At 47.7% G+C, this 25670-nt stretch overlaps 9 protein-coding genes across 9 annotated transcripts; 5 read left to right on the top strand and 4 right to left on the bottom strand.

The window, feature by feature from the left end:
- Nucleotides 1-99: 99 nt before the first annotated feature.
- On the top strand, nt 100-2147 carry Pdw03_0253 (CTP synthase; the record flags this gene model as incomplete). Its single annotated transcript, XM_014681957.1, has 6 exons — nt 100-124; nt 184-216; nt 273-375; nt 436-501; nt 573-879; nt 933-2147. The coding sequence occupies 6 exons, from the start codon at nt 100-102 to the stop codon at nt 2145-2147; spliced, it is 1749 nt and encodes a 582-aa protein (XP_014537443.1).
- Nucleotides 2148-2574: 427 nt separating this feature from the next.
- Pdw03_0252 (Chromosome segregation protein Cse1, putative) lies at nt 2575-5852 on the top strand (the record flags this gene model as incomplete). Its single annotated transcript, XM_014681956.1, has 8 exons — nt 2575-2635; nt 2696-3006; nt 3068-3238; nt 3294-4615; nt 4669-4751; nt 4813-5116; nt 5175-5354; nt 5405-5852. 8 exons carry the CDS (start codon nt 2575-2577, stop codon nt 5850-5852), a joined length of 2880 nt encoding a protein of 959 aa, XP_014537442.1.
- Nucleotides 5853-6132: 280 nt separating this feature from the next.
- Pdw03_0251 (Peptide chain release factor class I/class II) lies at nt 6133-6808 on the bottom strand (the record flags this gene model as incomplete). Its single annotated transcript, XM_014681955.1, has 2 exons — nt 6133-6525; nt 6635-6808. The coding sequence occupies 2 exons, from the start codon at nt 6806-6808 to the stop codon at nt 6133-6135; spliced, it is 567 nt and encodes a 188-aa protein (XP_014537441.1).
- A 1062-nt stretch (nt 6809-7870) lies between these two features.
- On the top strand, nt 7871-8283 carry Pdw03_0250 (Small subunit of serine palmitoyltransferase-like; the record flags this gene model as incomplete). Its single annotated transcript, XM_014681954.1, has 2 exons — nt 7871-7988; nt 8057-8283. 2 exons carry the CDS (start codon nt 7871-7873, stop codon nt 8281-8283), a joined length of 345 nt encoding a protein of 114 aa, XP_014537440.1.
- Nucleotides 8284-8965: 682 nt separating this feature from the next.
- Pdw03_0249 (Putative Mitochondrial cytochrome c oxidase assembly factor) lies at nt 8966-9348 on the bottom strand (the record flags this gene model as incomplete). Its single annotated transcript, XM_014681953.1, has 2 exons — nt 8966-9205; nt 9295-9348. The coding sequence occupies 2 exons, from the start codon at nt 9346-9348 to the stop codon at nt 8966-8968; spliced, it is 294 nt and encodes a 97-aa protein (XP_014537439.1).
- A 426-nt stretch (nt 9349-9774) lies between these two features.
- Nucleotides 9775-10665, top strand: Pdw03_0248 (Peroxisomal D3,D2-enoyl-CoA isomerase; the record flags this gene model as incomplete). Its single annotated transcript, XM_014681952.1, has 2 exons — nt 9775-9965; nt 10026-10665. 2 exons carry the CDS (start codon nt 9775-9777, stop codon nt 10663-10665), a joined length of 831 nt encoding a protein of 276 aa, XP_014537438.1.
- Nucleotides 10666-11107: 442 nt separating this feature from the next.
- Nucleotides 11108-12445, bottom strand: Pdw03_0247 (Cell cycle control protein Cdc123; the record flags this gene model as incomplete). The annotated part of the gene is made up of 2 exons (XM_014681951.1): nt 11108-12266; nt 12318-12445. 2 exons carry the CDS (start codon nt 12443-12445, stop codon nt 11108-11110), a joined length of 1287 nt encoding a protein of 428 aa, XP_014537437.1.
- A 197-nt stretch (nt 12446-12642) lies between these two features.
- Nucleotides 12643-15105, top strand: Pdw03_0246 (Vacuolar protein sorting-associated protein 51; the record flags this gene model as incomplete). The annotated part of the gene is made up of 3 exons (XM_014681950.1): nt 12643-12785; nt 12850-13019; nt 13076-15105. 3 exons carry the CDS (start codon nt 12643-12645, stop codon nt 15103-15105), a joined length of 2343 nt encoding a protein of 780 aa, XP_014537436.1.
- Nucleotides 15106-15474: 369 nt separating this feature from the next.
- Pdw03_0245 (TPR and ankyrin repeat-containing protein 1) lies at nt 15475-23280 on the bottom strand (the record flags this gene model as incomplete). Its single annotated transcript, XM_014681949.1, has 24 exons — nt 15475-16299; nt 16367-16720; nt 16779-16886; nt 16936-17102; nt 17167-17394; nt 17446-17542; nt 17597-17679; nt 17734-18106; nt 18159-18696; nt 18749-18917; nt 18969-19185; nt 19241-19342; nt 19395-19609; nt 19660-19965; nt 20016-20087; nt 20140-20349; nt 20401-20475; nt 20526-20983; nt 21038-21243; nt 21293-21525; nt 21593-21794; nt 21846-21874; nt 21931-22146; nt 22200-23280. The coding sequence occupies 24 exons, from the start codon at nt 23278-23280 to the stop codon at nt 15475-15477; spliced, it is 6564 nt and encodes a 2187-aa protein (XP_014537435.1).
- Between the last annotated feature and the right edge of the window lie 2390 nt (nt 23281-25670).

The raw sequence follows: 25670 nt of genomic DNA, 5'->3' as shown, positions 1-25670 counted from the left end.
TGAGGGTCTTTGGTTACACTGGTCATTCTTTGCTAAAACTCAATATCCAATTTGAAATTTTTTGTTTCAGTCGGGTTTTTCATCCTCATCGTCGCCAGGATGAAGTACGTCGTGGTTTCTGGAGGTATTTATTCCGGGTCGATCTATATTGTGAAAAACTAGCAACTGACTCTTGGATAACAGGTGTTATCAGTGGCATCGGGAAGGGTGTAATTGGTACACCTCTCTATAAATCAAGCTAGAAAAAGTCCGCTCGGTCTAACTTTCTCCAGCCTCGAGTACCGGATTGCTGCTGAAGACTCAGGGTGCCCGAGTCACCTCCATCAAGATCGACCCTTATATGAACGTCGATGCGGGAACAATGGCTCCTACCGAGTATGCGGTTAATCAATCCTTATTTTTGAGTGCTGTCTGTTACTAATGATAGTTTCATAGGCACGGAGAGGTTTTCGTGTTGAACGACGGTGGTGAAGCGGATCTTGATCTCGGAAACTATGAGCGGTACGTTCTTATCTCCCTGGGGTTTATTTGAAGTCAAAGTATCCGAGACTAATTGAAATCCTGCGGTTTAGCTACCTTGGAGTTACCCTTGGAAGGGATAACAACATCACAACCGGAAAGGTCTACAAGCATGTGATCGAGAAGGAGCGCCGCGGCGATTACCTTGGACGCACGGTGCAAATTGTGCCCCACTTGACAGACGCTATCCAGGAATGGATCGAGCGTGTGGCTAGAACCCCCGCCGACGACACCAACGAGGAGCCGGATGTTTGTGTTATCGAGCTTGGTGGCACACTTGGTGACATTGAAAGTGCTCCTTTCGTTGAGGCTCTGCGTCAGCTGCGTCGTCGGGCTGGCAAAAACAATTTCGTCCAGATCGTATGTTCAGCCAACAGACCATCTGATTTTAGACAATCCTGACCCGTTTCTAGCACGTTTCGCTGGTTCCCGTAATTCACGATGAATTAAAGACTAAGCCTACCCAGCAGGCTATCCGGGACGCTCGCTCAGCTGGATTGAGCCCGGATCTCATTGCCTGCCGTTGTGAGAGACCCCTTGACAAGGCCACCACTGATAAGATTGCCATGTTCTGCCAGGTTGAGACCGAGCAGGTGATTGGCGTGCATAATGTCAGCTCTACCTACCATGTCCCTCTACTTCTTGAGCAGCAAGGTTTCCTTGGTGTTCTTGGCGACCTTCTCAACATGAAGAATCTTGAGATCACTCAGACTCAGTTGCTTAAGGGTCAGTCCACTTGGAAACAGTGGAAGACTCTTACGACTGCGCAGGAGCACACATTTGAAACTGTCAACATTGCTCTGGTTGGCAAGTATGTCACTCTCCACGACTCTTACTTGTCTGTCATCAAGTCCCTGGAGCACGCAGCCATGGCTTCTCGCCGAAAGCTTAACATCATTTGGGTCGATGCCTCGCATCTTGAAACCGAGTGGGAGGAGGCCAATTCCAAGGAGTACCACAAGGCCTGGTACGATGTCCACACCGCCCATGGAATTTTGGTTCCAGGAGGCTTCGGCACCAGAGGCACCAACGGTATGATTCGTGCTGCCCACCACGCCCGTACCAAGAACAAGCCTTACCTTGGTATCTGCTTGGGCATGCAGATTGCCGTGATTGAATACGCTCGTAATGTATGTGGCCTCGAGGGTGCCAACTCGGTTGAACTTGATGAGCGTACTACCCATCCCATTGTGGTGTACATGCCTGAGATCGACCAAGTGAACCTTGGCGGTACTATGCGTCTTGGTTCCCGTCCTACTCTCTTCCAGGAGAATTCCGAATGGTCTAAGCTCCGTTCTCTCTACGGATTGGACCGCACTTCTATCGATGAGCGCCACCGCCACCGCTATGAAGTTAACCCCCAGTATATTGATCAGCTACAGGCTGCCGGTCTCCACTTCATTGGCAAGGATGACAAGGGTGAGCGCATGGAGATCGTCGAGCTGAAGGACCACCCCTGGTTCGTGGGTGTTCAGTTCCACCCCGAGTACATTTCTCGTGTGTTGGCACCTAGCAAACCATTCCTCGGATTCCTTTCTGCTGCAGCCGGCTGTTTCGATCAGGTTAAGGCTTTGTCTCAGGCCAAGGAGACAGATTTAGCTAACGGCGTTAGCAACATTGTTCTCTAAGCATTAATTGTTCCCAACGATGGTTCCACAGGAGTTTGTAATTGTCACGAAAAGCATATGAATATAGAGAATCAAACAACTATTTACAATATAACGCCACTTGTACCTTTTTAAAGTACGCAGAGAGCTCTCATTTAGAAGATCAAGCGTCATGCCTGAGGCATTGCGAGGCTCAAGCATGTGACATGCTAACCACGTTGGGCTTAGCGTACTTCCAGTGTTTATGTGGGTTGTTACAATTTATTGAGCGCTCGCTGTATTAACTTTGAGCCTTGGATCTTCTATCTTTTTCCTTCTGTGATTGTCAACACACCTACTTTCCCTTTGAGCCCCTAAATACTTAACTCCCATCTGTGCCCATCTGTTCTTTTCTCTTTCACTTTCTTCATCTATTCCCCTCGCTTGTGTTGATACCCCACGTAGCAAGATGGCGGAGGGTCTTGGAGCTCTGTTAGAGGCAAGCTTGGACCCCAGGCAAAACAAGGCTGGTAAGTTATAAAAGTTGAGCTTGAATCCTGAAAGTATTGTTGACGGGAGGTATTTTCCAGCCGAGATCACTCTTCGTCAGGAAGAACAGAAACCCGGTTTCTCGCTACAGCTTCTGCACATCACCGCATCAGAGACTACACCTTACAACACACGTCTTGCTAGTGCTCTGTGCTTCAAGAACTTCATCAAGCGCAACTGGACGGACGAAGATGGAAATTACAAGCTGCAACAGGATGAAGTCACAACTCTCAAGCGCGAGCTGATCTCCTTGATGATCTCGGTTCCATCAGGAATTCAAAGCCAGTTGGGTGAGGCCGTTAGCGTTATCGCCGACAGTGACTTCTGGGAGCGGTGGGATACACTAGTTGATGTAAGTCACAATTCAACAAGGCGTTGTTATGAGATCTCTGACGATGGGTTTTTCTTTTCAGGACCTCGTCTCAAAGCTGTCACCGGGCAACCCCACCGTCAACATTGGTGTGTTGCAAGTTGCGCACTCAATTTTCAAGAGATGGAGACCTTTGTTCCAGTCCGATGCGCTCTATACTGAGATCAACCACGTTCTCGGCAAGTTCGGCACTCCATTCCTGGCCCTGTTTGAGGTATCTTCAATTTTCTCAATTTTGCTTCGGTGGGTCGAATGCTAACCGATTCCAGGCACTGGACAGCTATCTTGAGCAAAACAAGACAAACAAAGAGAATTTGGCCCAAGGGTTCACTCAGCTCAACCTGATGGTGAAGCTGTTCTACGACCTCTCCTCCCACGATCTCCCTCCCATGTTCGAAGACAATATCTCCGGAATCACAACAATCTTTCTCAAATACTTGACCTATGATAACCAATTACTCCACACCGACGATGAGACGGAGGCTGGTCTGTTGGAATATGTTCGCGCCGGAATCTTTGAGGCTTTGACTCTCTACGTGCAGAAGTACATGGATGTGTTCCAGCCTCACGTTGGACAGTTCATTGGAAGCTCATGGAACTTCCTCACAACCATCGGCCAGGAGACCAAGTATGATATTTTGGTCAGCCGAGCACTCCACTTCTTGACATCCGTCGCGGGCATGCCCGAGCATGCCGCTTCTTTCCAAGCCGAAGAAACCTTGGGTCAGATTGTTGAAAAGGTCATTTTGCCGAATGTGAGCCTACGCGAGTCAGACGAAGAGCTCTTCGAGGATGAGCCAATTGAGTTCATTCGACGGGACCTGGAAGGGTCTGACAGCGAGACCAGACGCCGAGCTGCCACTGATTTCCTCCGCAAACTTGCAGAGAAATTCGAAGAGCCAGTAACCCAGGTTGTCCTCAAGTACACTCAGCACTATCTGGCTGAGTATTCCAAGGACTCGTCTAACTGGAAGGCCAAGGACACAGCGACGTACCTTTACTCCGCTATCGCCGCCAAGGGCACTGCAACCTCCTCGCACGGTGTTACTGCCACCAACCAGTTGATCAGCATCACGGACTACTTCCAGCAAAACCTCGCCGCGGATCTGATCAATGAGGATGGCGTTCACCCTATCCTGAAGGTCGACGCTATCAAGTATTTGTACACTTTCCGCAGCATCATCACCAAGGAGCAGTGGCAGCAGGTTCTCCCTGTGCTGGTGAAGCACTTGGCTTCGTCGAATTTTGTCGTCTACACCTACGCTGCCATTGCCTTGGAGCGAGTTCTTTTCCTCACCGACAGCCAAGGACAAGCGGTCATCCCATCAACTGAAATCACACCGCTTGCTAAGGATCTTCTCGAGCACATCTTCCAGCTGATCCAGAGTGACCCAGCACCTGAAAAGGTGCAAGAGAATGAGTTTTTGATGCGTTGCGTGATGCGTGTTTTGGTTGTTATCAAGGAGGGTGTGGTGCCTTTCACCGATGTCGTGCTCCAGCGCTTCATTAATATTACCAATATCATCAGCGCGAATCCAAGTAACCCCCGATTCTATTACTTCCACTTTGAAGCCCTGGGTGCCTTCATCCGGTACGTTCCTACACGTTTTGCTTTCGAGGTGCTAAAAGCTAACTTTGCAACAGATTTGCTGCACCCGCTAATCCCGACAAGCTCGAGCAGGCTCTTTATGCGCCCTTCGCAGCTATTCTCCAGAATGATGTGCAGGGTGAGTCAAACTAGCAAAGTAGACATCTTTATCAAAACCACTTTTTACTAACAAATTTCAGAATTCATGCCCTACGTTTTCCAGCTTTTCGCGGCGTTGCTCGAGGCCAACCCATCCGGCACCCTTCCCACCTACTACCAGGAGCTTATTGGCCCTATCTTGATGCCCGTTATGTGGGAATCGAAGGGAAACATTCCTGCCTTAGTTCGGCTGCTTTCCTCGATCATTCCTCGTGGTTCGCAGTTCATCATTGAACACAACCAGATCGAGCCCATCCTTGGTATCTTCCAGAAACTAGTTTCTACCAAGGCCAATGAGAGCTTTGGCTTTGATCTCCTGGAGACGGTTGTTGCCAACTTCCCACCGTATGTATCCAATTTCCCAGGCGCCAAATTGACGGTTACCTGACTTCACTTTCCTTAGAACTGCCCTTGAGAATTACTTTGTCATGATTATGCAGATCATTCTACAACGTCTGCAGAACTCCAAGACAGAGAATTTGACTCTTCGCTTTGTCCGCTTCTTCCATTTCATCTCGGCACAGGACAACAAGGGCTATAGCGCGGACTTTGTCATCCAGGTCACCGACAAGGTGCAGGAGGGGTGTGTATCCCCGCTTTGTTTAAACTACTCACATACTAATTAATGCCTAGACTTTTCACCCCTATCTATGTTAATGTCATCCTGCCTGAAACTCAGAAGCTTGCTCGGCCCTTGGATCGGAAGACAGCTATCGTCTCCTTTACCAAGACCCTTGCCAGCTCGGAGGCCTTTGCCACTCGTTACAGCCAGAAGGGATGGGGCTTCACCTGCACTGCCTTGCTGAAGCTCCTTGAGCTTCCCCCGCTGCCCGCAAGCAGGGATGATATCATTAATGATGCAGATATCGAAGACATGTCCTTTGGTGTTGGGTTTACCCCTCTGAACACCATCCGTGCCCAGCAGAAGGACCCGTGGCCCGAGACTGGTGCCGACCTCAAGGCTTGGGTGGGCTCATACCTGAAGGAAGCCGACAAGAAGCAGAATGGCCGTATTTCACAATTCGCCCAGGAGCGCCTTGACGACCAGTCGAAGACTGTGCTGGGAAGTTACATTTCTTAGTGGCTTTGCAATGACTCCTTTCCCTTCCAAGAAACTAAAAAGTTCAAAATCCGCGTTTTTGCTTTCTCCTTCAGAGCAATGCGATCCTTTTCCCGAACTCCCCCTACTACACCATATGCATGTTGCGATGAGACCCTAGATCCATGAAATAAATGTTTGTTTGATTTTCCGATAGATGAACGTCCATGAGAACTTTGATTTCTCACAAGTAAACGCTCAAACTCCAATGCAATAGATCTACTGTACATGACTCGTGACACCCAACAAGATAAAGCTCGCATCAAACACTCTTTCCGAACTCCCCAGGGGACCTGGACTCATCTCCAACCTCCGATGTAGCCTCCTTATTCTCTCCCTCCTTTACATCATCATCCCATATTATCTCAATCTCATCTTCTTCTTCCTTCTCCCCAACAATTTCTCCCTTCTTTGCCCCCTCTCCAAGCTCACGATACTTCCTCCTCGTCTTTTTCAACTTGCTAGCCTTCTTCTTCTTCGCCGCCGCAGCCTTAATCGCAATCCGACTATTATCCCCCTTCTCCCGCGCTTCGACTCTATCAGCAAGTAGCGAGCGCGCAATCTTCGCATTCTGCGATTGGGAGCGCGTTGCCTGGCATTTGATTACCACCCCGCTGGGCTTGTGAATGATTTGGACGGCTGAGTTGGTTTTATTCTAGATTGTATTAGTGTTTTTGTTTTGCTGGTGAAGATGGCATGGGGCTCAGGAAGAAAGAGGAGAGGGGGGGCGTGGACTAGGGATATGCTTGGGACTTGAGACGTACAATCTTTTGTCCGCCAGGCCCGGTGCCTTTTAGGTAAGATATTGATATGTCGGCATCATTGATCTTGAGGCGTGGGGGAAGGGGTTTTGCGGGGACGATGGGGGTTTGACTGAAGAGTCGAGCAGGGGCTGCTAGTGTTCGGGACGATGCCCGCCAGTTTAGGTGAGAGAACATTACTTTGGTCTTCGTGGTGTGGTTTGTTCAAGGTTGAGGTTATTGCCGCCGACGTTGGCGATAAGATAAGCTTGAAGTATGCGTTTTTTTTGACTTGACTTTTTGGCTCCTTTAGGTTGTGAGCTGGTTGACTTGAAAGTATAAGCTTGGTATTTAACATCAATGGGAGATTTAGGCCATTAGATGTGTTTGCGCTGGCTGTTTATAAGGACTGTATTCACTAGGGCAGACTTCTAAGCTATCTTCACTTCAACCAGATAGAATAAGAGGACTTGAAAGGTGGCCATAAATAGTAGAACACTTATCTAAGGACTCTGAGTCGGATACTGGGTCTCTTTTAGATGGGCTAATCAACTTGATTATCAAACAGACTTAAAACTGCTGGTAGTACATCTATGAATTTTGTTAGCCTTCAAACCGAGGTATGGACAAGTACAATTGAGACCAATGATGGAAATAAGTAGATCTACAGAGTACAGAGAAATGATAGATAAAGGATGCGCTATGAATATAGATGTTAATACTATATAAAGTCATGATATCTTATTTGTACAAATTTGCACAAACTCCGAAAGACAAAGTACCGAGTACCTGAGATTTCAGCGTGAAGTGGCGGCAAAGGGAGGTACTGGGTACAAACCCTTGCGGCAAACATGAATAGGGGAAGTTTGCAATTCCCCCAGCTTCGCGGCTCTTATCCGCATTCTCTTCCTTCCTCCTATCACCAATCCACCTCAACGTCTCCATGTCAATACGCTCTTCCTGATTGTAACGAACATCCCGCAACTGCCTACGTCCGCACGATATCCGACGACCTCACGTCAACACTTGCCCGAGCCGAGTTGATTTGAAACACCATCCCTCAATTTTCCATTTCGCAACACCACGCCCCGTCCGGGCAAATAGTGCCCGTGTCTGATACGACTGTCTTCAGCATCTGATTCCCACGTGTATTTTCGGTGATACTTGGTGGAAACGGAATAATCAAACGAACGGCACCGCAAGCCGCAAGACGTGACAAAAATCCAGAGCATCCTATAATCATTTGAATACCCCGCAGCAATGGACTTCATTGTCTGGGTCGTGTCTAGCATCCTCCGCTGGATGCGATTGAAGGTCTACCAGTATGAGGTGACCTTCTCCCTATATATGCTTACGCCGATTGAGAAGCTCATCTTCAGTATGTTGCGCTTGTCTTCCATCCATAATGCTCGTGGCACGTCATGCTGATAATCACTTCCTATTCAGACACGCTGCTCCTTGGTCTTGTCACCATGATCGCTATGGGCACTTACATTTACCTCCCCGACCACCTCCGCGCCATCTACGGCCGCCTCTACTACTACTGGGCCGGTGAGCGCTTGTTCAACTCGGTCTTTGGCGAAAATGGCGTTGCCACACAAATTGGGGACATGGTGTACGAGACGGCAAAGAATGCCGCTGCCACCACGACCAAGCGCATTGCTGAACTGTGAATAAAAGCCCGACACGAATAATTGTTGCACTTGCATTCTCCACTGCCAAAAGAGAGGACTTGCTTAATGCCCTTGGCTTGTTATATCCAACGCACCTCGTATCCACTCTTCCTGTCAGCCGGCGCTTGTTTGGAGTTATGTTCTGGGAACTTGCGGCATCCCTATGACTTGCATTGTCGCACTGCGGCGGATTACATTTTTATTAATTCCTGTCTTTTTTTTCTTAGGTCATCCACACCACACTGTGTATAAATGTGCCTCTTTCCCGACAGAGTCCTGTGGTCGATTGATACCTCTGTATGTGTTATCGTTGGAACGTGATCATGATTGAAGTTGATTTTTGCAAACTTTTCCAGAATGATGTACAGCTACATAGGTAGTAGATGGTAGAATAAAGCAATATGATGTTGAATAATGCAACACTTAAAATAGAAACCCCAGAACGCCCTCGATGCCCAGAGCAGAGTGTTGTACAAGTAAACCCACCATCAGCATGTGTAACTCACAAGCGCAATGCCAAGCTTGTCCTCAGTAACTATCAAGCCCCCAAACGAGAGGGAAGAAGAATATCAGCGGCTCCTTTCGGAACGCCCTTTTCCCCCCGGCGACTTATACATTGGGCGTGTGTCATATTTCAGACTACGCCACCAGCTCCCCTCAATCACACCCACTAGCTACAGCTTCATTGCTGACTCGGCGTGGCTTGGATCTGTGCCTGTGTCTCCGCCGCTTGTCTCTGCTCCCGCTTCATGGCATCCACCATGCGCATACGTGTCAATTCCTGGTCAATCTCCTCCTTATCCAACGGGATCTTGTGCGATTGCTCGGCAGTGGGCCAGAATCCCTTTGTGGAGAAGCGGTTGTCGAGGTTGGTACCGAAATAGTACATCCAGCCGATGGGGAAGAGGACGTACATGCCAAACTACATGGACTTCATTAGTCACAAGGACAAGCGATGGAAGACCGGAACTGGCGTTTCCTGCTCGAGAGAATCGATTGTGAACTACGCACCTTGAAGACCTCGAGGTTGCCTCCCTGCAACTTGCGCAAGATTTGCGACGACATTGTATGGGTTTGATATGTTGCCCTTTTTTTTTTCTCAGGGTGTTTTGGCTTCAGATACTGCTAAGAGTGTGGATTGAGGATCGATGATATTGTTGGTATGTGCTCAATTGATAATACCGCTTGGTTCCAGTAGACAGACAACAGCGATAATGTGCAGGTTGATCTTCAATCTTCAATCTTCAATCGCCGAGTGGTGCCATGGCCCGTGAACCAGTCACGGGCTTGACTACTCGGGTTTGAACAAACGAGACAAACACACTGGCTCATTCTGCCTCAGGCAAAGAATTGGGCTCACCGCGGGCCTCGGCTCCTCGGAAACTCAAGGTGTACCCAGATACCCTACATAGAGACTATTGATATACCATTGCAATCCGTGTTTGTTTTCAAATCCCATTGAACAATCTCTCTCTGCAATATCCAGTAACAATGACAAATGAGAATCTCATTACCCTTACCTACCAAGATCGCGTAGCGATCGTTACACTCAACCAGCCTGACAAGCTAAATGCTCTCAATGCCGACCTATACTATCTTCTAGCCGAGCGTTTACGTGAAATTAACTCGAGAGAGGACATATTCATCACAGTGTTGACTGGAACAGGTCGTTTCTTCTCTGCGTATGTCATCCAAGCTTGACAAAACCTACTGTTCATATCTAACACTGATATCATGTCTAGCGGAGCCGACATAACAAGCGTACGTCCTGGCAGCCACGATCTGGGCTCAAAAGTCCACCGCGAGCTCCTGAAAGGGTTTGTAGCTAATAATGTTTACGTTACACGCACCTTCTACAACCACTCCAAGATCCTTGTTGCCGCCTTGAACGGGCCCGCTGTCGGTCTTTCAGCAGCGCTGGTTGCCCACGCTGACTTCATCTATGCTGCCCCGCACACTTTCATCCTGGCTCCCTTCTCCTCGCTCGGCCTCGTCGCCGAAGGCGGCGCAAGCCGTGCCTTCGTCGAGCGTCTTGGCATCGCCAAAGCGAACGAGGCGCTCATCATGAGCAAGCGAATTACCTGTGACGAGCTCGTTTCGACTGGCTTTGTAAATAAGGTTATTACGCCAGAGTCCGGGAAGAAGGAGGACTCCGATGGGTTCTTGAAGAAGGTGCTTGAGGAGCTTCGTGATCATCTTGGTGAGCACTTGAACCAGACTAGTATGTTGAAGATCAAGGAGCTAGTAAGACGGCCTGAGAGGGAACTTCTAGATCGCCAGAATGGCATTGAGGCATTTGAGGGCCTTGAGCGCTTTTTAAAGGGAATTCCGCAAGAAGAGTTCCGGAAATTGGCATCTGGTGAGAAGCGACATAAACTTTGAATACTGAAGGGGATTTTTCTACTTAGCCGTCAGAAGTTGTGGCTGCCCGTTCTGTTTTCTCAACTCAGTACATACTTTTCGGGATTCTTTTTCGGTATCACCGTTCAACAGATTGACTGTCTCTTTATACACTAACTTGATCCCTTTCAGAAGGATGCAAAGAGGAACTTTATCAAACCTCCCTGTTTGCTGGGCGTGATAAACATTCAACCTTTGTTTTTACATACCCTGATAGAGGTCCATCTAGGTAGACGATTACAACTACTCGTGACCATCATCGACAACTGTAAATTGATATTTAATCATAGAGAATGCGTGGATTGATTTGTATTCCACGTTCCGACTTTGGAACTCCCAGATGTTCATCTCCCTGCTATAGTTAACGCCACGAGGCCAAGAATCCATGCTTTTATCTCGCTCAGTGTTCTGAGTCGAGGTTGTTTTATTCAGAGTCACTGCCAGCAGTCCGATCCTCTTGCTCCTGCTTCTTCAAGATGTCTTGCCACTGGCCCATGAATTCACTCATGCCGCCAGGCCCCTCAAGCGAAGCATCGACCAGCTCCCGTGGCACCTTGTGAGCCGAATACTGAGTGGAGCTGAATGCGTATGCTTCCGGATCATCCTTCTTGATGAGACGGAATTCTGGGAGGAAGGGAGCCTGTTCGTCATCTCCTTCGGCGCCTTGATGTTCTTCCTCCGAATCGGAAGAACCCGAATCATCTTCTTTTTCAAGGTCTTCCGCCGTGCCAGAAGTGACGATTTTACCATCTTGAAGTGAAATTCTTACAAACCCATCCGCCACATCATCTTCTTCCTCTTGCACACCAATCGGATCCTTCATCTGGAGAATCTCCAACCAACTGTACAGCAATGGGTCGGTCCGTTGCGCCCACGGGTTGATATCAATCAACCAGACACGCTGGTGTGGTGCGGGGATATAGACGTCGAATACAAAGTTGGATTCGGGGAAGGTGTTCTTGAGCTTCTCATCAAAAAATGACTGGATCCGAGATCGGAGCAAATCGCGCATAGGGAAGAGGAAGTCGAAGTGATTTTGATCGCGCTGGGTCAGGCATAGCAAGACGCGGTTGCGCACAAAGCAACGGAATTCGAGCGAAGGGTTGAAGTTGACGTATTTGCGGAGAACCAGAGAATATGGCACATCCGGCAGCGATGAGTCAACGGTGGATGGCGTGGGTTCGTCACTAGTTGCATCCGGTACACAGTCGTCGAAGGGATGATCTAGATCATGGGTGATGAAGTCGCTGCTTTTCAGGAGCAAGTAGATGTCATTCGGAGAACGACATTGGGTGTCGTTTGTGGCAGCCATGAATGTTGCATCTTTGGGAGCACTCCAGTTTAATTTCGGTGTGACAATGCCGCCGAGATCCGAGATGGTATTCTTGATTTGAGTATGGATCTCCTGCCACTCCGTAGATGGATCGGCCTCCTCTTCGCCCGAATCAGAGAATGTGTCCAGGTTATCGTCGTCGGTTGGGGCAACGGCCTCTGGTGGAAGCACAATGCCGTCGGCGCGGAGGTATTCAACGAAAGGAGCGGTCAATGGAATGACGCGCGACTTGGGAGCAAGTGTGCGGTACCTATAATTTCGTTATTATGTGTTGGGTATTGAGTCATACTTGGAAGCTTACCGCGGATGCCAGTCATGATAGGAGCAGTGCAAGATGTGTGAGTAGGTGGTTGGCGGAAATGGGAGACGATCTGGGATATTGTTGGATGGCATTTCTGCCGTAGTAGCGTCTGATTGAATCTTTGGCATATTGGATAATTGATAGTGTAAATTCTAAGACGATTTGATGACAATCGGCTTCCCCTCGGTGGCGGGGGACTTTTTCTGCCATCACGTGCTGATAATGATAAGGCCTAGTGCATAGGGGTCTCAGGCGCTCAGGCATCCATGTCGCATGGACTACTTGTTCTCTGTAAACCAACAGTCTCACCACGTATCCCATCAGCATGGCTCCTGAGGCCCCTGATCCTCAAAGCCTGAAGTCATGGAATGATGCATTCCAATACCCGATTCCCACGGTCCGCCGTGTGGAACAGGAGCTGCGCCGGGACATCGCGAGCAATAAGGAGAAACTCCGAGCTCTCGTGGGGTAGGTGAATGATTTGCCATAGTAGCTGTTCCTTCGCTAATCTTGATATATGCTTTGGTTATAGGGTGCGATATCGTGACTTAATTGGAACTGCTGAGACAATTGTGGCCATGAACCGAGACATTCAAGACGTGGAATCCATTCTGACCGATGTTGGACACCAGTGCAATCCTCGACTTATCGAAAGGAAGCACATTCACGTCCGGCAAATCAAGGCTGGCGATGCTGAGAAAGGTATGGAACTCACACTGGAAAAAATCAAATATCAGTAGCTGATAGTGTGAGCATAGACGCAAAGAAGCACGCATTCGGAGCACAGCTTTCTCTCCTTCACCGCTGTACATCCTCTATCAGCCGGCTTTTGCGACGTCGCAGTTCGTTCCTGTTGGTTGCGAAGATTCTAGTTGTTTCCAGGTCACTCCACAACACAATATCGAAACATGAATCACTCCCTCCATTCCTTGATGATCTCTGGAAGCAGGTAGCATCCCTCCGACAAACACTTCTCAAACGAATTAATAAACGCCTTGCCTCTGCAAGCGCTACAGAAGAAACTATCATTGAATCGTTGGCCGCCTATTGCCTCGTAGAAAGCCCTTCTTCCGATGATGCGATTCGTCATTTTTACCGAGTGCGCCTGGACCTCATTGTTAGCCAGCTAGATACATCTCGTGAGAATATTCCCAGAGCTCTTCAGCTGTTTGTTCGGACAATTCAGACCTCAAAGGTTTTGCGATCCCATCGATTCTCAGATGTGCTCTTGAAACTTAAAGCTCGACCCCTCCTCGCCGACCCAGAGATTCAGAGCATAGATGGACTGGAGGTGGAATTTCTTGGTCGCTGGGTGGCTCCAGATGTGAAAAATTTCACCCCCTGGATTAAGCTCAGCGAATTAAACAGAACCCAGGGTGTGGAATCGATCAAGGAATGGTCACTCGAGGCCTTTAAGAAATTCTCCGAAGGCTGCCAAAAGAGCCTGGCCCACAGCACCGATTTCTCCGAGCTCCTCTCTCTCCGTGCAGAGACTGTGGAATTGTGGCTATCATCATGGGGCTCAACCATCATGCACGGCTCAGTAAATGTCCTCGAAAATCTCCGAAATATCTTCAATGACCACCTTGCCAGAATCCTGAATCTGCAAGCACAAAGCCTAGGCGAAGTCGGCACTCAAGTTTTATCGATAATATCAGACTGGGAGAACACCAATCACAAACCCGTCGGATCTCTCTGGGATGCCGATCTCAGTACCGCAGAATACATGAATGGCGCGCAGGCATTCAAACAAACCGTCGCAGATAGATTATTGGGTCGTGACGAAGACGTCTCTACCGTTCTTGCAAATTATCAGGCATGGCTCGCATCAATCCAAAAATTCAACGAATCCATCGACTCTCTACGCCGCACAAGATGGTCCGACATTCTGGTCGGGGCTGAAGTCGATGATGAAGATGTGGACATCTCACCTCGACTCAACGAAGATGACCCCCGACATCTATCCGATTCTCTTCATTCTGCCGTTCGCGACGCATTTACCAGTCTCCAGACTTCATTCAGCAACGCTTTCAAGTCGCTCAACCCCTCGCATTCAAGCGAAAAAGCTACTTTCCTACTGAGACTTATACGACTCGTCCGGCGAGATATGCCCGCCGGCTTCATATCTGGAGAATTTGTCTTCTCGAGCGAAACAGTTCCTGATCTACAGAAGTTGCTTGCAAGAGAGGTAGTCGCCAAGGCTGGCTCGCTGAGCTTGATTCCGTCCCCGAAGAGCAACCCCCAGACAGGTAAGATCAAGATCGTACCCGGCCGATCGCTCTGGGAAGGCAAGCCTGCCATACCGGTTCAGCCTTCGGCTTCGAGCTTCAAGCTCCTCCGTCAGCTTACCTCCTCGATGGATACCTGCGGATTGGATCTGTGGGATCCGTCCACGGTGCATGCATTGAAGCAAGAATTGAAAACGAAGCTTGAGGCAGCTATCTCATCTGCTTTGGATGATCTCGACAGCGAAAATGTTCTCAGCAAGGCTGACAAGCCCACTACCAGCGGAGATAAGGAAAAGGAAGATAATTCCACGGAGAAATTGGAGACCCAAAGCCCGGATCCAGATCAAGCCGAGGGCCTGCGCGACTTGAAGGTTCAGCTCTTCTTCGACTCTCTGTACCTGTCTCAGATGCTCGGCGAGCAAAATAAGCTGGCTGGTGTTGTCGAGCGTGCTCAGAGGTGTTCCGGTGCCAGTGCAGAGACTGTTGGGGCTATCAAGAAGCTTGCAACTGAGTACTGGACTCGGACGGAGCTGCTGTTTGGTCTCTTGGCAAAATTCTGAGGAATTATCAGGAGAGTGCTGCATCTCGCCAAATGCTCATTCATGCCTCACAGTATCATTTTAAGAAGCAGGGGATACACACTGTACTTGAATTTATTTTTGAACAGGAGATACATTGCTTGCATAGCATGCGGACAAGAGTTCATTACAGAGCGTGTAGACAAGATAGCATACATTTCATTTCATACAATCTTATCTTGTCCAGCCATAAGATGATCATGTGCCAGATATTCACAAATTTCCCTCGTTCCACACAGATCACCAACTGTTTACTTTTTAGGTTGACAACTTTCAATTTCAAATGTTTTTGCGGTTTCTTTTGGTTGTCGAGCTTTCGCTTGTCAATCGGGGAAGGGATAATAGCCCTTCTCAGTTAGCAGCACTCTTGGCAATGATCTCAACCTGGCATCGAATGATTTCAATCTCGCGCTGAACAGCCCAGAGGGCGCGCTGGGCCTCACGTGCTGAGCTACCGAGGTCCTGAGCCGGAACGGTCATCATGCCCTCCTCGATGCCCTTGGGAGACCAGTGCTCAGTGATATACTCAAGCTGGCCATCGATCGGGAGAATGCGTCCCCGAATGACAGAAAGCTCCTCTAGCTTTGCGGTGGACCAATTGCTGTCGAATTGTTGTCTCCACCGCCCCTTCAGCTGTCGGAAGCTGTCTAAAACATTATCAAGAGCTATGGCGATCTTCACACCGTCGGTAAATATCACCCTGCGCATGTGTATTCTATCCCGAGTCGACCAAGAGGCTGCGGGTAGAATGCTCATGCGTCTTGTGCACACCTCGTGGAAGTGCTGGACAAGTTTACCCTCGCGGGTTTGTTCCCTACAGCGGTTATTTTCAAGGACCTTCATCACCTGTCTCCAGCGTCGCTGAAGATTTATGATCATGTCAAGCTCGTAGCCGGTATATTCGTCAATTTGCCAGTCTTCCTCTAGGCCCATGCATAGTGGATTCTCGGCGATGCGCGACACTTGCAGGATATCGCTTAACTGAGCAAATTTCGCGTTGCCTTGTGTGAAAGAACGCAGGAAGAGAGGGGCGGATTTTCTATCATCAAGCGTAATGACGCAAAGCTCATCTTTATGGTTGTAGGCTGCATACTCGCGGATGCAACTTTGCCGGAACCTATCACTATTGGAAAACTCCAGTGTCATTCCCGGTGGAATAAGGGTTGATCGAAGTGTCTAGTTTGTTTTAGTAAAACTAGTCAAGCTCATTCTGGGAAAGAGTGCTAGAAGCAAAGACACATACCTTGTTGACCACTTTCTCCATCTCCTTAAAGCCGATTGGCTGCTTGGGCCAATGGTTTAAGTTGAGATTCACGGTCGTTAGAAGCTCAGTGCAGCGTCGTTTCACAATAGGGATTGGAAGATTACTGCGTCCCAGTCCTTGGAACCTCAGAATGCCGTTAGTGAGGGCACTTTCGACCTGTTCCATAAGGCTGCAGAAGCTGGTGACAATTTTCATCAAATCGGTTGTTTGCACTCGGATTTCTCTGTCCTTGAAACCGTAGTCTTTGGCGGGAGATTGCATAATTGTCGAAAGATGCTGCAAGGCCCAGGACCAGGGAATTACGATGCCCCTTCCCGGATTGGCGATACAAAGCTGCACAGTATCAGTAACCTAGTGTATCATCGTCGATGTTTGAAAAAAGACAACATACAATGTATGTAGCTGCAAATTCGAGCACAGAAAGGACAGCATGGAGGGACCCAAGGGAGGATTTGGGTGTTTTCTCGAGACATTGAACAAAGGCGCTGACGCCGTTGTGCTATACAAAGGTTAGTATAGTTCGATGAACAATGTAGATTATGTCTCACAAAGTCTTGAGCATGGCGTCTTGCAACCGCGGACCGAATTCTCTCAGCAGCATTCAATGCTGTCAAAGGCAACGCCAGCGGATGGCCAGATCGCTTAGGGCGCGGTGGCATGCTGCGATCCATGTTCATAACGAGTGCTCGCTGAAATCGCGTGGCCGGGTGGGGACCTGCGAATTTAGATCAGCTATTAGAGCTAGTCTTTAGCCTTTCCAAAAAAAACAACCATCATACCGAGAATTTGAGCTTCTTGGACCTTCTCTAGAGAAGAACTCAGACTGCCCATCGAGCTCCATTCCTTGTTCATACGATAAAATAGTAAATCTTCGAGGCAGTATGCGGTTGCAGCAAACTCTGGATTGCTTTGCAAGTTGGAACGCAAATTTGCAATTGCAGTAGAGGACTGCTCCAATGAACTGACAATTACCAGCTCCTCTTGGATACTTTGGATCCAAGTTCTCCCTATACTATGTCAGATCTGAAACGCACGACAAAATTGGACCGACCACTTACTGCGACCCAGAAATGTTTTGCTGAAAGCCTCGCCCATTACTCTTTGATAGTAAATAGGCGTAAGTCGCGCAAAAACTTCAGCAACAGCTAGAAGGCACTGCGGCAGTCAACTGTTAGTTGATATGTTCTCCCTTCTCTGTGATTTACTAACATTCAACTTCGAAATAGCGAATTCTGCAGTAGGCTTATCATGACCCCAGAAGCATTCGGTGGCCTTGAGCTTTGAACAAAATCCTAATCGAAATGTTTAGAAATTTTTAAACGACAGTGTCAACGAATATAGCTTACCTTTGTAAAGCTGATGGAAACATGTTGGCGGAAAATCCTTCTTCACAAGACTGGATGCATTTTCATGGAATTGAGTAAGCACTGCCGCAAACTTGTCTTGAATGAAGTCTTTCGCAATGTCGAGCAAGTTCTCGGATGAAGATCCATCAATAGGCGTTGCTGTGTAAGTCCTCAATGGAGACCAGTGAAGCAGGATTGTCTGGTTCTCTTGCTTTGGGTTGGTAAAAATGCCACAACTCATGGCCAGGCAAGTAAGGGAATACTGGTTCCGGGCATAAAATTCCTGCAACAGCTCTCCAACTCGGATGACAATATCCATTGGAAGGTGCTCGATTTTCTGCCTGGTGAGTACTGTTGGCTCGAAAGCGATCACCTGAAAATGGTTAGCTCACCACCCACAAATGATGTCAAGATTGAAACCCTACAAATAGACAGAAAATGTCCTTTAAAAGTCCTTTATCCAGATGTTTAACTGAAGCTGGTAGATCGATATCGTCAAAATCATCGATCAACAGCAACAGCGTTTTCCACTGAGCGCCGAGTTTTTCGAGATAGGTTGATTTGACTGATTTGAGCAGCCCATCTCGCTCAGGCTTGCCCGGAATCAGATCTCTATGGGCATGCAGGATTTCGACCATGGAATAATTGAAGAGCTTTTCGACCACTGGCTTGTCGACCACTGGCATCAATTTGTGGACCAGCAATGTGCTCATCGCCACAGGGATGTCACCAACAGCCACTGATAGATCGTAATACTCAAACCATCTGGACTTTGATGAATAGAGCGCACGCAACTGGTCCCATATTTCAAACTCTTTGAAGAAAGCGATCTTGCACACATCCGACCCAAGCATGTTGATGGTTATCGCCCTCAGACGGGCAGAGACACGTCCCTGCTTAAGCAAGATATTGCATAGTCTCGAGTAACGAAGCAAGGTGGGCTCGCTGAGGTACTCACGGTTCCTATGCAAGGTCAAATTGTGTATTCAAAGCATAGAGAAATCGGTGTAAGAACCTGTTGGCATAGGTGACCAATTCATCGAACTGGTCTCCGCGGCGCAGGACCTCGATTGCCGCCTCGTGTTGACCACAATAATGATAACACTCCGAAGCTTCGGTGAACAAGTTGCCTTTCTCATAGAAACTTGCAGCTTTCTGATATTGTTCATGATCCTTCCAGATTTCTAGAAAAGAGGTAAGCATTACTCAGTCTCGAGGTGATTGAAAAAACAAACCTGCAACTTTGCCGAACTGCCCAAGTCCTTCGTAACACATTGCCGCTTCTGCAATGAGGCCGATTTCTAGGAAAAGAGCAATGGCTTTCTCGTAGCATGCGGTAAATTTTTCAGTATCGCCGGCCGCTCGGTGGGATCTTCCTTCTTGCTCATGCAAACACGCCTGCGAGTGTGTCATTCCTCGAGAATCATTGGCTTTCTTGTAGCAAAACATTGCCTGTTCAAATTTTATTAGCAAAACGCTCTTCTCCACCCGGTGGACAGTATATTACCTCCGCAAAGCTCTTCCGATGGAGTAGATGTGCTGCTCTCTTAAGCCACCTCTCTGGGTCCACCGAGCCACCGGCCCGCAGAACCATAACCTTTGACGCAACCTGAGAGAGATGAGACAAGGATAATAGTTATGTTGATCAGAAGGATACTTACATTAGGGTCTTTCTGCTTCACAAATTCAGCAAGCTCGAGGCTATTACTCTGGGAGAGCGTTTTAAGAATTGGATCGATGCTGTTCTCTTGGGGCTCCATGAACCACAGTTGCTTTCTGGCTCGAGTAACAGCGACATAAAGTGACTTGTCATCAATGTTAGCAAGATAGATCGGTAGCGAAGGAAGAGATGTACCTTGAGTTCTGAGCACAAAGCCTAGTTGAATATGTTAGCAACCACAGCAGGCTGGTTATCTCGTAGAGTACTCGCCGCATGTTTTTGAGAATCAAACTGCACTCGCGCTGCTTGAACAAGCATGTGAAGGCACCGGTAGTTGCTGCCAAGCCCACTGCTCCCGAAGAAGTCATACACCAAGACATCATCAAATTCCATGCCCTTGCTTTCTAGGATTGTCAAGACAAGGGCAATCTCGCCAATTTGAGTTTGTAATTTGTCCTTTGACATATTGTCTCGAACAAGGATGACTTGCTCGGCGCCAAAGTCGGCGACCTTGTCGTTAAGCTTGACAAGGCCAATCATTTTGGCAGAAAGAATCGAGGAGTCAAATCCAGCTATGTGACAATTCTTAGTGATTGAATGCTAATGAACCGGTGCGACATACCAAAGAGAATTGGCTTCGGCCCTCCAATATATCCAATCTCTGGGTCCAACTTGTCAATGGTTTCCGGGAATCCTATGCATGGAAGGTTAGATGGAGATAAGCCTGGCATTCACAATTCCCATACCGTGCCAGAGTAGCTGCATCACCCACGACGCAAAGCTTAGAATACCCTGATGCGAGCGATAATTCTTAGCCAGAGAGAATTGAACAGGCTTAGCAAGTGACGGCTGATTCAGTTCCTTGGCAATGACTTCGTAATACTCGTAGAACAAAGCCTTGATCTCAGGGAACCGGAACACCGAATCCTTTGAGATGCATTGGGCAGTGTCGCCAGCTAGATTATGTTATTCAATAAGGCTCGTGGATCAAATTTGGAGGATCTTACCAAGGTGAATCCCACGGGCGTCACTAAGGCAGCCCAAAAGCAAGACAATATCAAGACAACGCAAGTCTTGAATTTCTAAACACGCAGTTAGCACTTTACTCTCAGATATTTAAAGTGGGACCCACCATCAACGTAGATTTCCTCAAAACAGCGCTGTATCTGCGTTGCTAGGCCTCTGTTATCTCTCAGTGACTTCAGCATGGCACTAACACGGTCCAGCTCGTCGATCTCCTCGCGAAGCCTTTTTTGTTTTTCATAGCGCTCAAATGCTCCAAAAACTTTTTCACGCTCTACTTCAGATGTAAAGGCCGGAGAAGCTTTCGCATTCTTCTTCACATATTCCGCACGGCACAACGGCTTCAGGCTTTTTGCTGTGTTGCTAGAGCCCTTGATGACGCCCATGATCTCTGCGAAGAGGAGCTCTGGGGAGCATGATGGTGGAGCTAATCCACTTAATGAACCCCAATATTCTGTTTTAAAAATGCTGAAATCAATCACTCGTGGCATATCTCCCACTTGCGGGTCTAGAATCTTTGTCCTGCTGGGATTGATGTCTCTTAGGAAGTCTTTTCGATCAGCCATCCTACTTCAAGTTAGCAAGAAACATTGACAAGCTTGGAATTGGAGATATTCGAACCTGATTGTACTCTCCAGAAGCCCAAGAAATTCGTCGTAAGTGCAGACGACTGGAAAGTGCGAGTTCTTCAGGGCGAAGAACGAGATTGGTTTCAGATCTGAGTCTATATCCTCTTCGGTTGATGGAGACTTTGATTGAGCATCTATCAGACTTTTGGCATATGTTTGGAGCTTCGAGGCCAGATAGGAGGAACGAGTCAAGAGGAGCTGTTCATGTCAATTTTTCACCTGCCATAGTGAGAAGAAAGAGACATACCTGTCGAGCTTGCTGCCCATCCGAAGCTGATTGTCTTGCTTTATGCTTAGCGAGCATCTTGAACAACAGACAGGTGGTTTTTCCCGTGCCACTCCGTCCTAGAATAAGGCTTGAGGTGCTGAAATGTCTCACAATTTCTAGTTCTTCGGGGGAGAGATCAAATGGAAACTCCTCAGCGTCATTTTCATCAACGATGGACTTCAAAAACGGTTCAGTGAGATTGTAAAACTTGTCTTGAAAGTTATGGTTAGCTCCAATTCCCCAGGGGCTGGGATATGCTTTAATGGGATAAGCTCATACTTGACATCTCAACTAGAACTGGGCTTGCTTTGGAGGAAGCGATGGATCTCATTTGAGAAGACCCGGTCTCTCTCACGTTGTCGAATTGCCGTGGCGTCCAGGTTCCATCGTATTGCTGAACAGGACGTTCCAGACAGAGCTGAGCAAGCTCAACGGTGTAGGATTCCTGGATTAAAAGGATTTGTTCAATGGCAATTTCCAACTGTGAAACTAAATTAGCTAATTTCTCTCTTTGAGCAATTCCAAAACACACCTCCTCTTCCGATGTCACAATTTGCCAAACTGGCCAAGTTAGCATAGCTCCGCAAGTCTCGATAATATGGTATGAAGGTACCTACCTTTGACAATCTGCTGCTGCACCCATGGAAGCTCATCGTAAAAGCCGACATCGACCTGCCACAGGATTGACACAGTTGCAGAGGCACTCGCTTCCAAAATCGGAACCTGCATTCTTTTCTTCTGTTGCTTAGATCCCACACGATGAGAGAGATCTTTGCCTTTCCATTCGCCGCTTGCCAAATCTCTGAGCTTCTGTTCTACCTCGCCAAACTCGCCTATATACTGTTGGAAACAACCAAAATACATCGACTGGGGTGATTAGACTTACCTTCGCGGACTAGTTTCTTCAAATTCTTGAAAGCGATGTCAGATAGCAGGACTTTCCACAGACCGACTCGTTGTCCGAAAATGTCTAGGCCACCACCAGGTGCTATGGTTCGATCTGACGGTTGGTCTGTCGAGCTGGCCAGAGTGCCTGTAAGTCTTCCGGAAGTAAGTCTATCCAAACATATTCTGCATGGGAAACTCTCTAGGGCAGTGCGCATGAGTGCTGGTATTATCTCGGTTTTGAGATTCTCCGCTGCATGGGTGAGTCCTCGAGCAGACATAGGTGGTTGGATACTGAAGTGGCTCATCCGCTGAACGATGTCGCCAGAGACCTTGAATTCCTTTTTAGATTCTTTTTCGGGGTCTTGCTGAGATAGGGTTAATTTCTTCTCGTCCCGGTCCAGTACCCTCATTGATTCTAACGGAGGCAGATTCTCCACATGTGTTTGTTTCAATTCCTCTTCGTAAGACGTGTCAATGAGCGAGTTGATGGATTCCATCAGTTTTTGAGCAATATCCCAGCTCTCCTCAATGGCTTCCGTGCCATGATCAGCAGAACAGGCTTTGCACATGGTAATCAGCCTGTCTCCAACCTGCCTAGAGAGAACAAGGGGAAGATGGTTTCTTTTCGCCAATAGCCAATCCTTCAGAACCACTGTGTAATTTTCGTTGGCCACTAGGTGATCAAACAAGTCCTGTGATGAGAGGAGGGTTTTTGTGAGGTCCCGAAGAAATTGAGAAGGTTTTTTTGTGATGAGCGGTAGTGCAGATCCGATGAGTTGGGTCATTTGCGTTGGTGAAAAGACGTTCTCGTGAAGAAATGGAAGGACCATAGCCTTGAAGATCTCCTCAGCAACAGGACCGGGCAGCTGCTTGGCTCGCAAGATTTTAAAAGATGTCAGCAAGCGTGAGTGTGTCTGGTCCTGTTTGAGCACCAGCTGATCATGGATCGAGCCATCTTGCATGGCTTTCTCCAAGCGAGTGTAGTACTTTTCCACATTTGACAGAACATGATTGTATTCGTGCAGCCCGGGTTTCTCTTGAAGTAGGATTGAGGTCCACGGGGTCTTTGAAGACGCCATTTTCGTGTGACAAGACTCAATGCTTGCTTTTAACGGGTTGAGAAGCTGGTCGACACGGATGGAGATTGATAGGCGCGTTTGGCGCCTGACGAAAGACGTTTATTTTTGGAGTTTTTCTTGTTGGGTATTCTGGTAATCAGATCTAGGATGGGAAACAGTATGGTTGGACAAGATAGGCTAGGAGGAGACAGTGGGTTCGTTAATCGATAGTATGAAGTGACTGTGTGTCGATGTAGGAAGAGAGAGGTGGAAGAGAGAGGTGGAAGAGAGAGGTGGAAGAGGAGAGAGGACGGGCCACACAAATCCCAGACGTGTGCCTTCCAGAGATATCCCTCAGGCGTGAAGTCGCTCTTTCCCTAAATCGTTGTCCAAAACACAAACACAAACATCCACAGTCGAGAGATGCATGGCACGGCAAACAGATCTCATGTGACTTTGGCTGTTTGATATCTGAATGTGTTGACTTGAGATCCAAGGTTCTCGTAGACCTGTATAGGACTCTTTTGTGTGTCTATAAAAGCCGCCCAATTGGCCTGTATAGTAACCTACAGAATGGTTACCAAAAACTAACAAGCCAAGTGGCATGTGAAAGCACAATCCTTCTCAAGATATCAACCTTGGAAGCTGAGTTGAACTCAGAACGGGTATATCTCGAAATACAGATGCATCTTTATACCCATGCGATGTCTATGATTAACCAATCAGTATATCGCAGCTAGAGAAGCTCGGGGTGCATTGTCCAGATCAAGGATTTTTCTGTGCCGATAGGGTTTACTTGTTTATTACCGGCAGTGTATAGTCGGATAACTAGTTAAAGATATCAAGGGCATGTATGTTTAAAACATTCATACTCTATTATCCATGGCTAGCATCCACCATACAGGTCGATGATATTTCATGATCTTATTACTGCTTGGGTTATGTTATGACATCGCACGTCTTTTCTTACAGCCTTTCCCTCCTTTTTGCTCTCACACGGCTCACATCGACTCTGATCTTCGCAGCAAGCATGGGCTGCTGGCTTAGAAAGAGAATCTGGGTCATTGAGCCATTCTTGATACGCCAGGAGACTAAGCTAGAAGTGACCGCTTCGCAGTCCCGAGATTCAAGATTATGGGATGCTGCACAAGTTCTACGCAGCTCATAATCGTCATTTTGGAAGATTACATTTCCTCGCTGGCAAAAGTTTGGGCACACAAAATGATCGAGCGAGATATCCAAGTACGTGAGTCCATTTAACGAGAGACTTTCCTTTTAGATTCATCTTCCTAGCCTCTTTGTATGTCACCCAGTCTGGTTCATCACTTGGCGCCGAGTTGTCTACCGCAGAGGCTGCATTCGGTGGTGGTACCAAATCCTGGCATTTTACTCTGTGAATCCTATTAACGTAATTCCCAAGCGAGCTGGCCACCCAAGCGAGCTGGCCACCCAAGCGAGCTGGCCACCCCAACCAAAACACGTCCATGAATGAGATCTTAGTTAGTTCAACCACCCACCATGCCACCAATTCGTACTCAATCCTCTCAAAATTCAATAGAGCGGGACGGTAGGATCTTATTAGCTTTCCGGGCTTTTAAGAATCAAGAAGTCTCTTCAATTTGTGAAGTGGCGCGCCGTTTTAACGTCCCAAGATCCACCCTTTCTACCCGCCTGAATGGTATACAACACCGCGCGATTTCTCGCGCCAACTCTCATAAATTGACCGACACTGAAGAGGAATCTCTTCAGAAATGGATATTCTCTATGGACGCTCGTGGTTCAGCTCCACGACCTTCAATGGTGCAAGAAATGGCGAATGTTCTACTTTCGCATCGCGGAATCAACCCATCATCTACAGTCGGCAAGAATTGGGTCACTAATTACATTAAACGATATCCCAATCTATCCTCGAAATTCTCCAGACGTTACAATTACGAACGTGCTAAATTTGAAGATCCAAAAATCATTGGTGAATGGTTTACACTTGTTCAAAAAACGATTCTTCATACGGCACTGACAACGATGACATTTATAACTTCGATGAGACTGGTTTTGCAATGGGATTGACCGCAACTGCTAAAGTCATTACGAGATCTGAATACTACGGTCGGCGATCACTTTTACAACCTGGAAATCGCGAATGGGTGACTGCAATTGAATGTACAGATGCTTCAGGTTGGGCACTACCTCCATGCATTATTTTCAAAGGCAAAGTATTGATTGAATCTTGGTTCGACAATCTTCCAAATGATTGGCGCTTTGAAGTCAGTCCTAATGGATGGACCTCTGATGAAATTGGCCTTCGATGGCTTGAAAAACTATTCATTCCATCGACTTATTCACGGACAAAAGGTCAATATCGACTTTCTAGTCGAGGTAGTGAATGGGAGCCAAAAACACCAACAAATCAC

The sequence above is a fragment of the Penicillium digitatum genome, chromosome 4 (genome assembly GCF_016767815.1).
Source record: "Penicillium digitatum chromosome 4, complete sequence".
Lineage (NCBI taxonomy): Eukaryota > Fungi > Ascomycota > Eurotiomycetes > Eurotiales > Aspergillaceae > Penicillium > Penicillium digitatum.
This window is presented reverse-complemented; position numbering and strand designations above follow the sequence as displayed.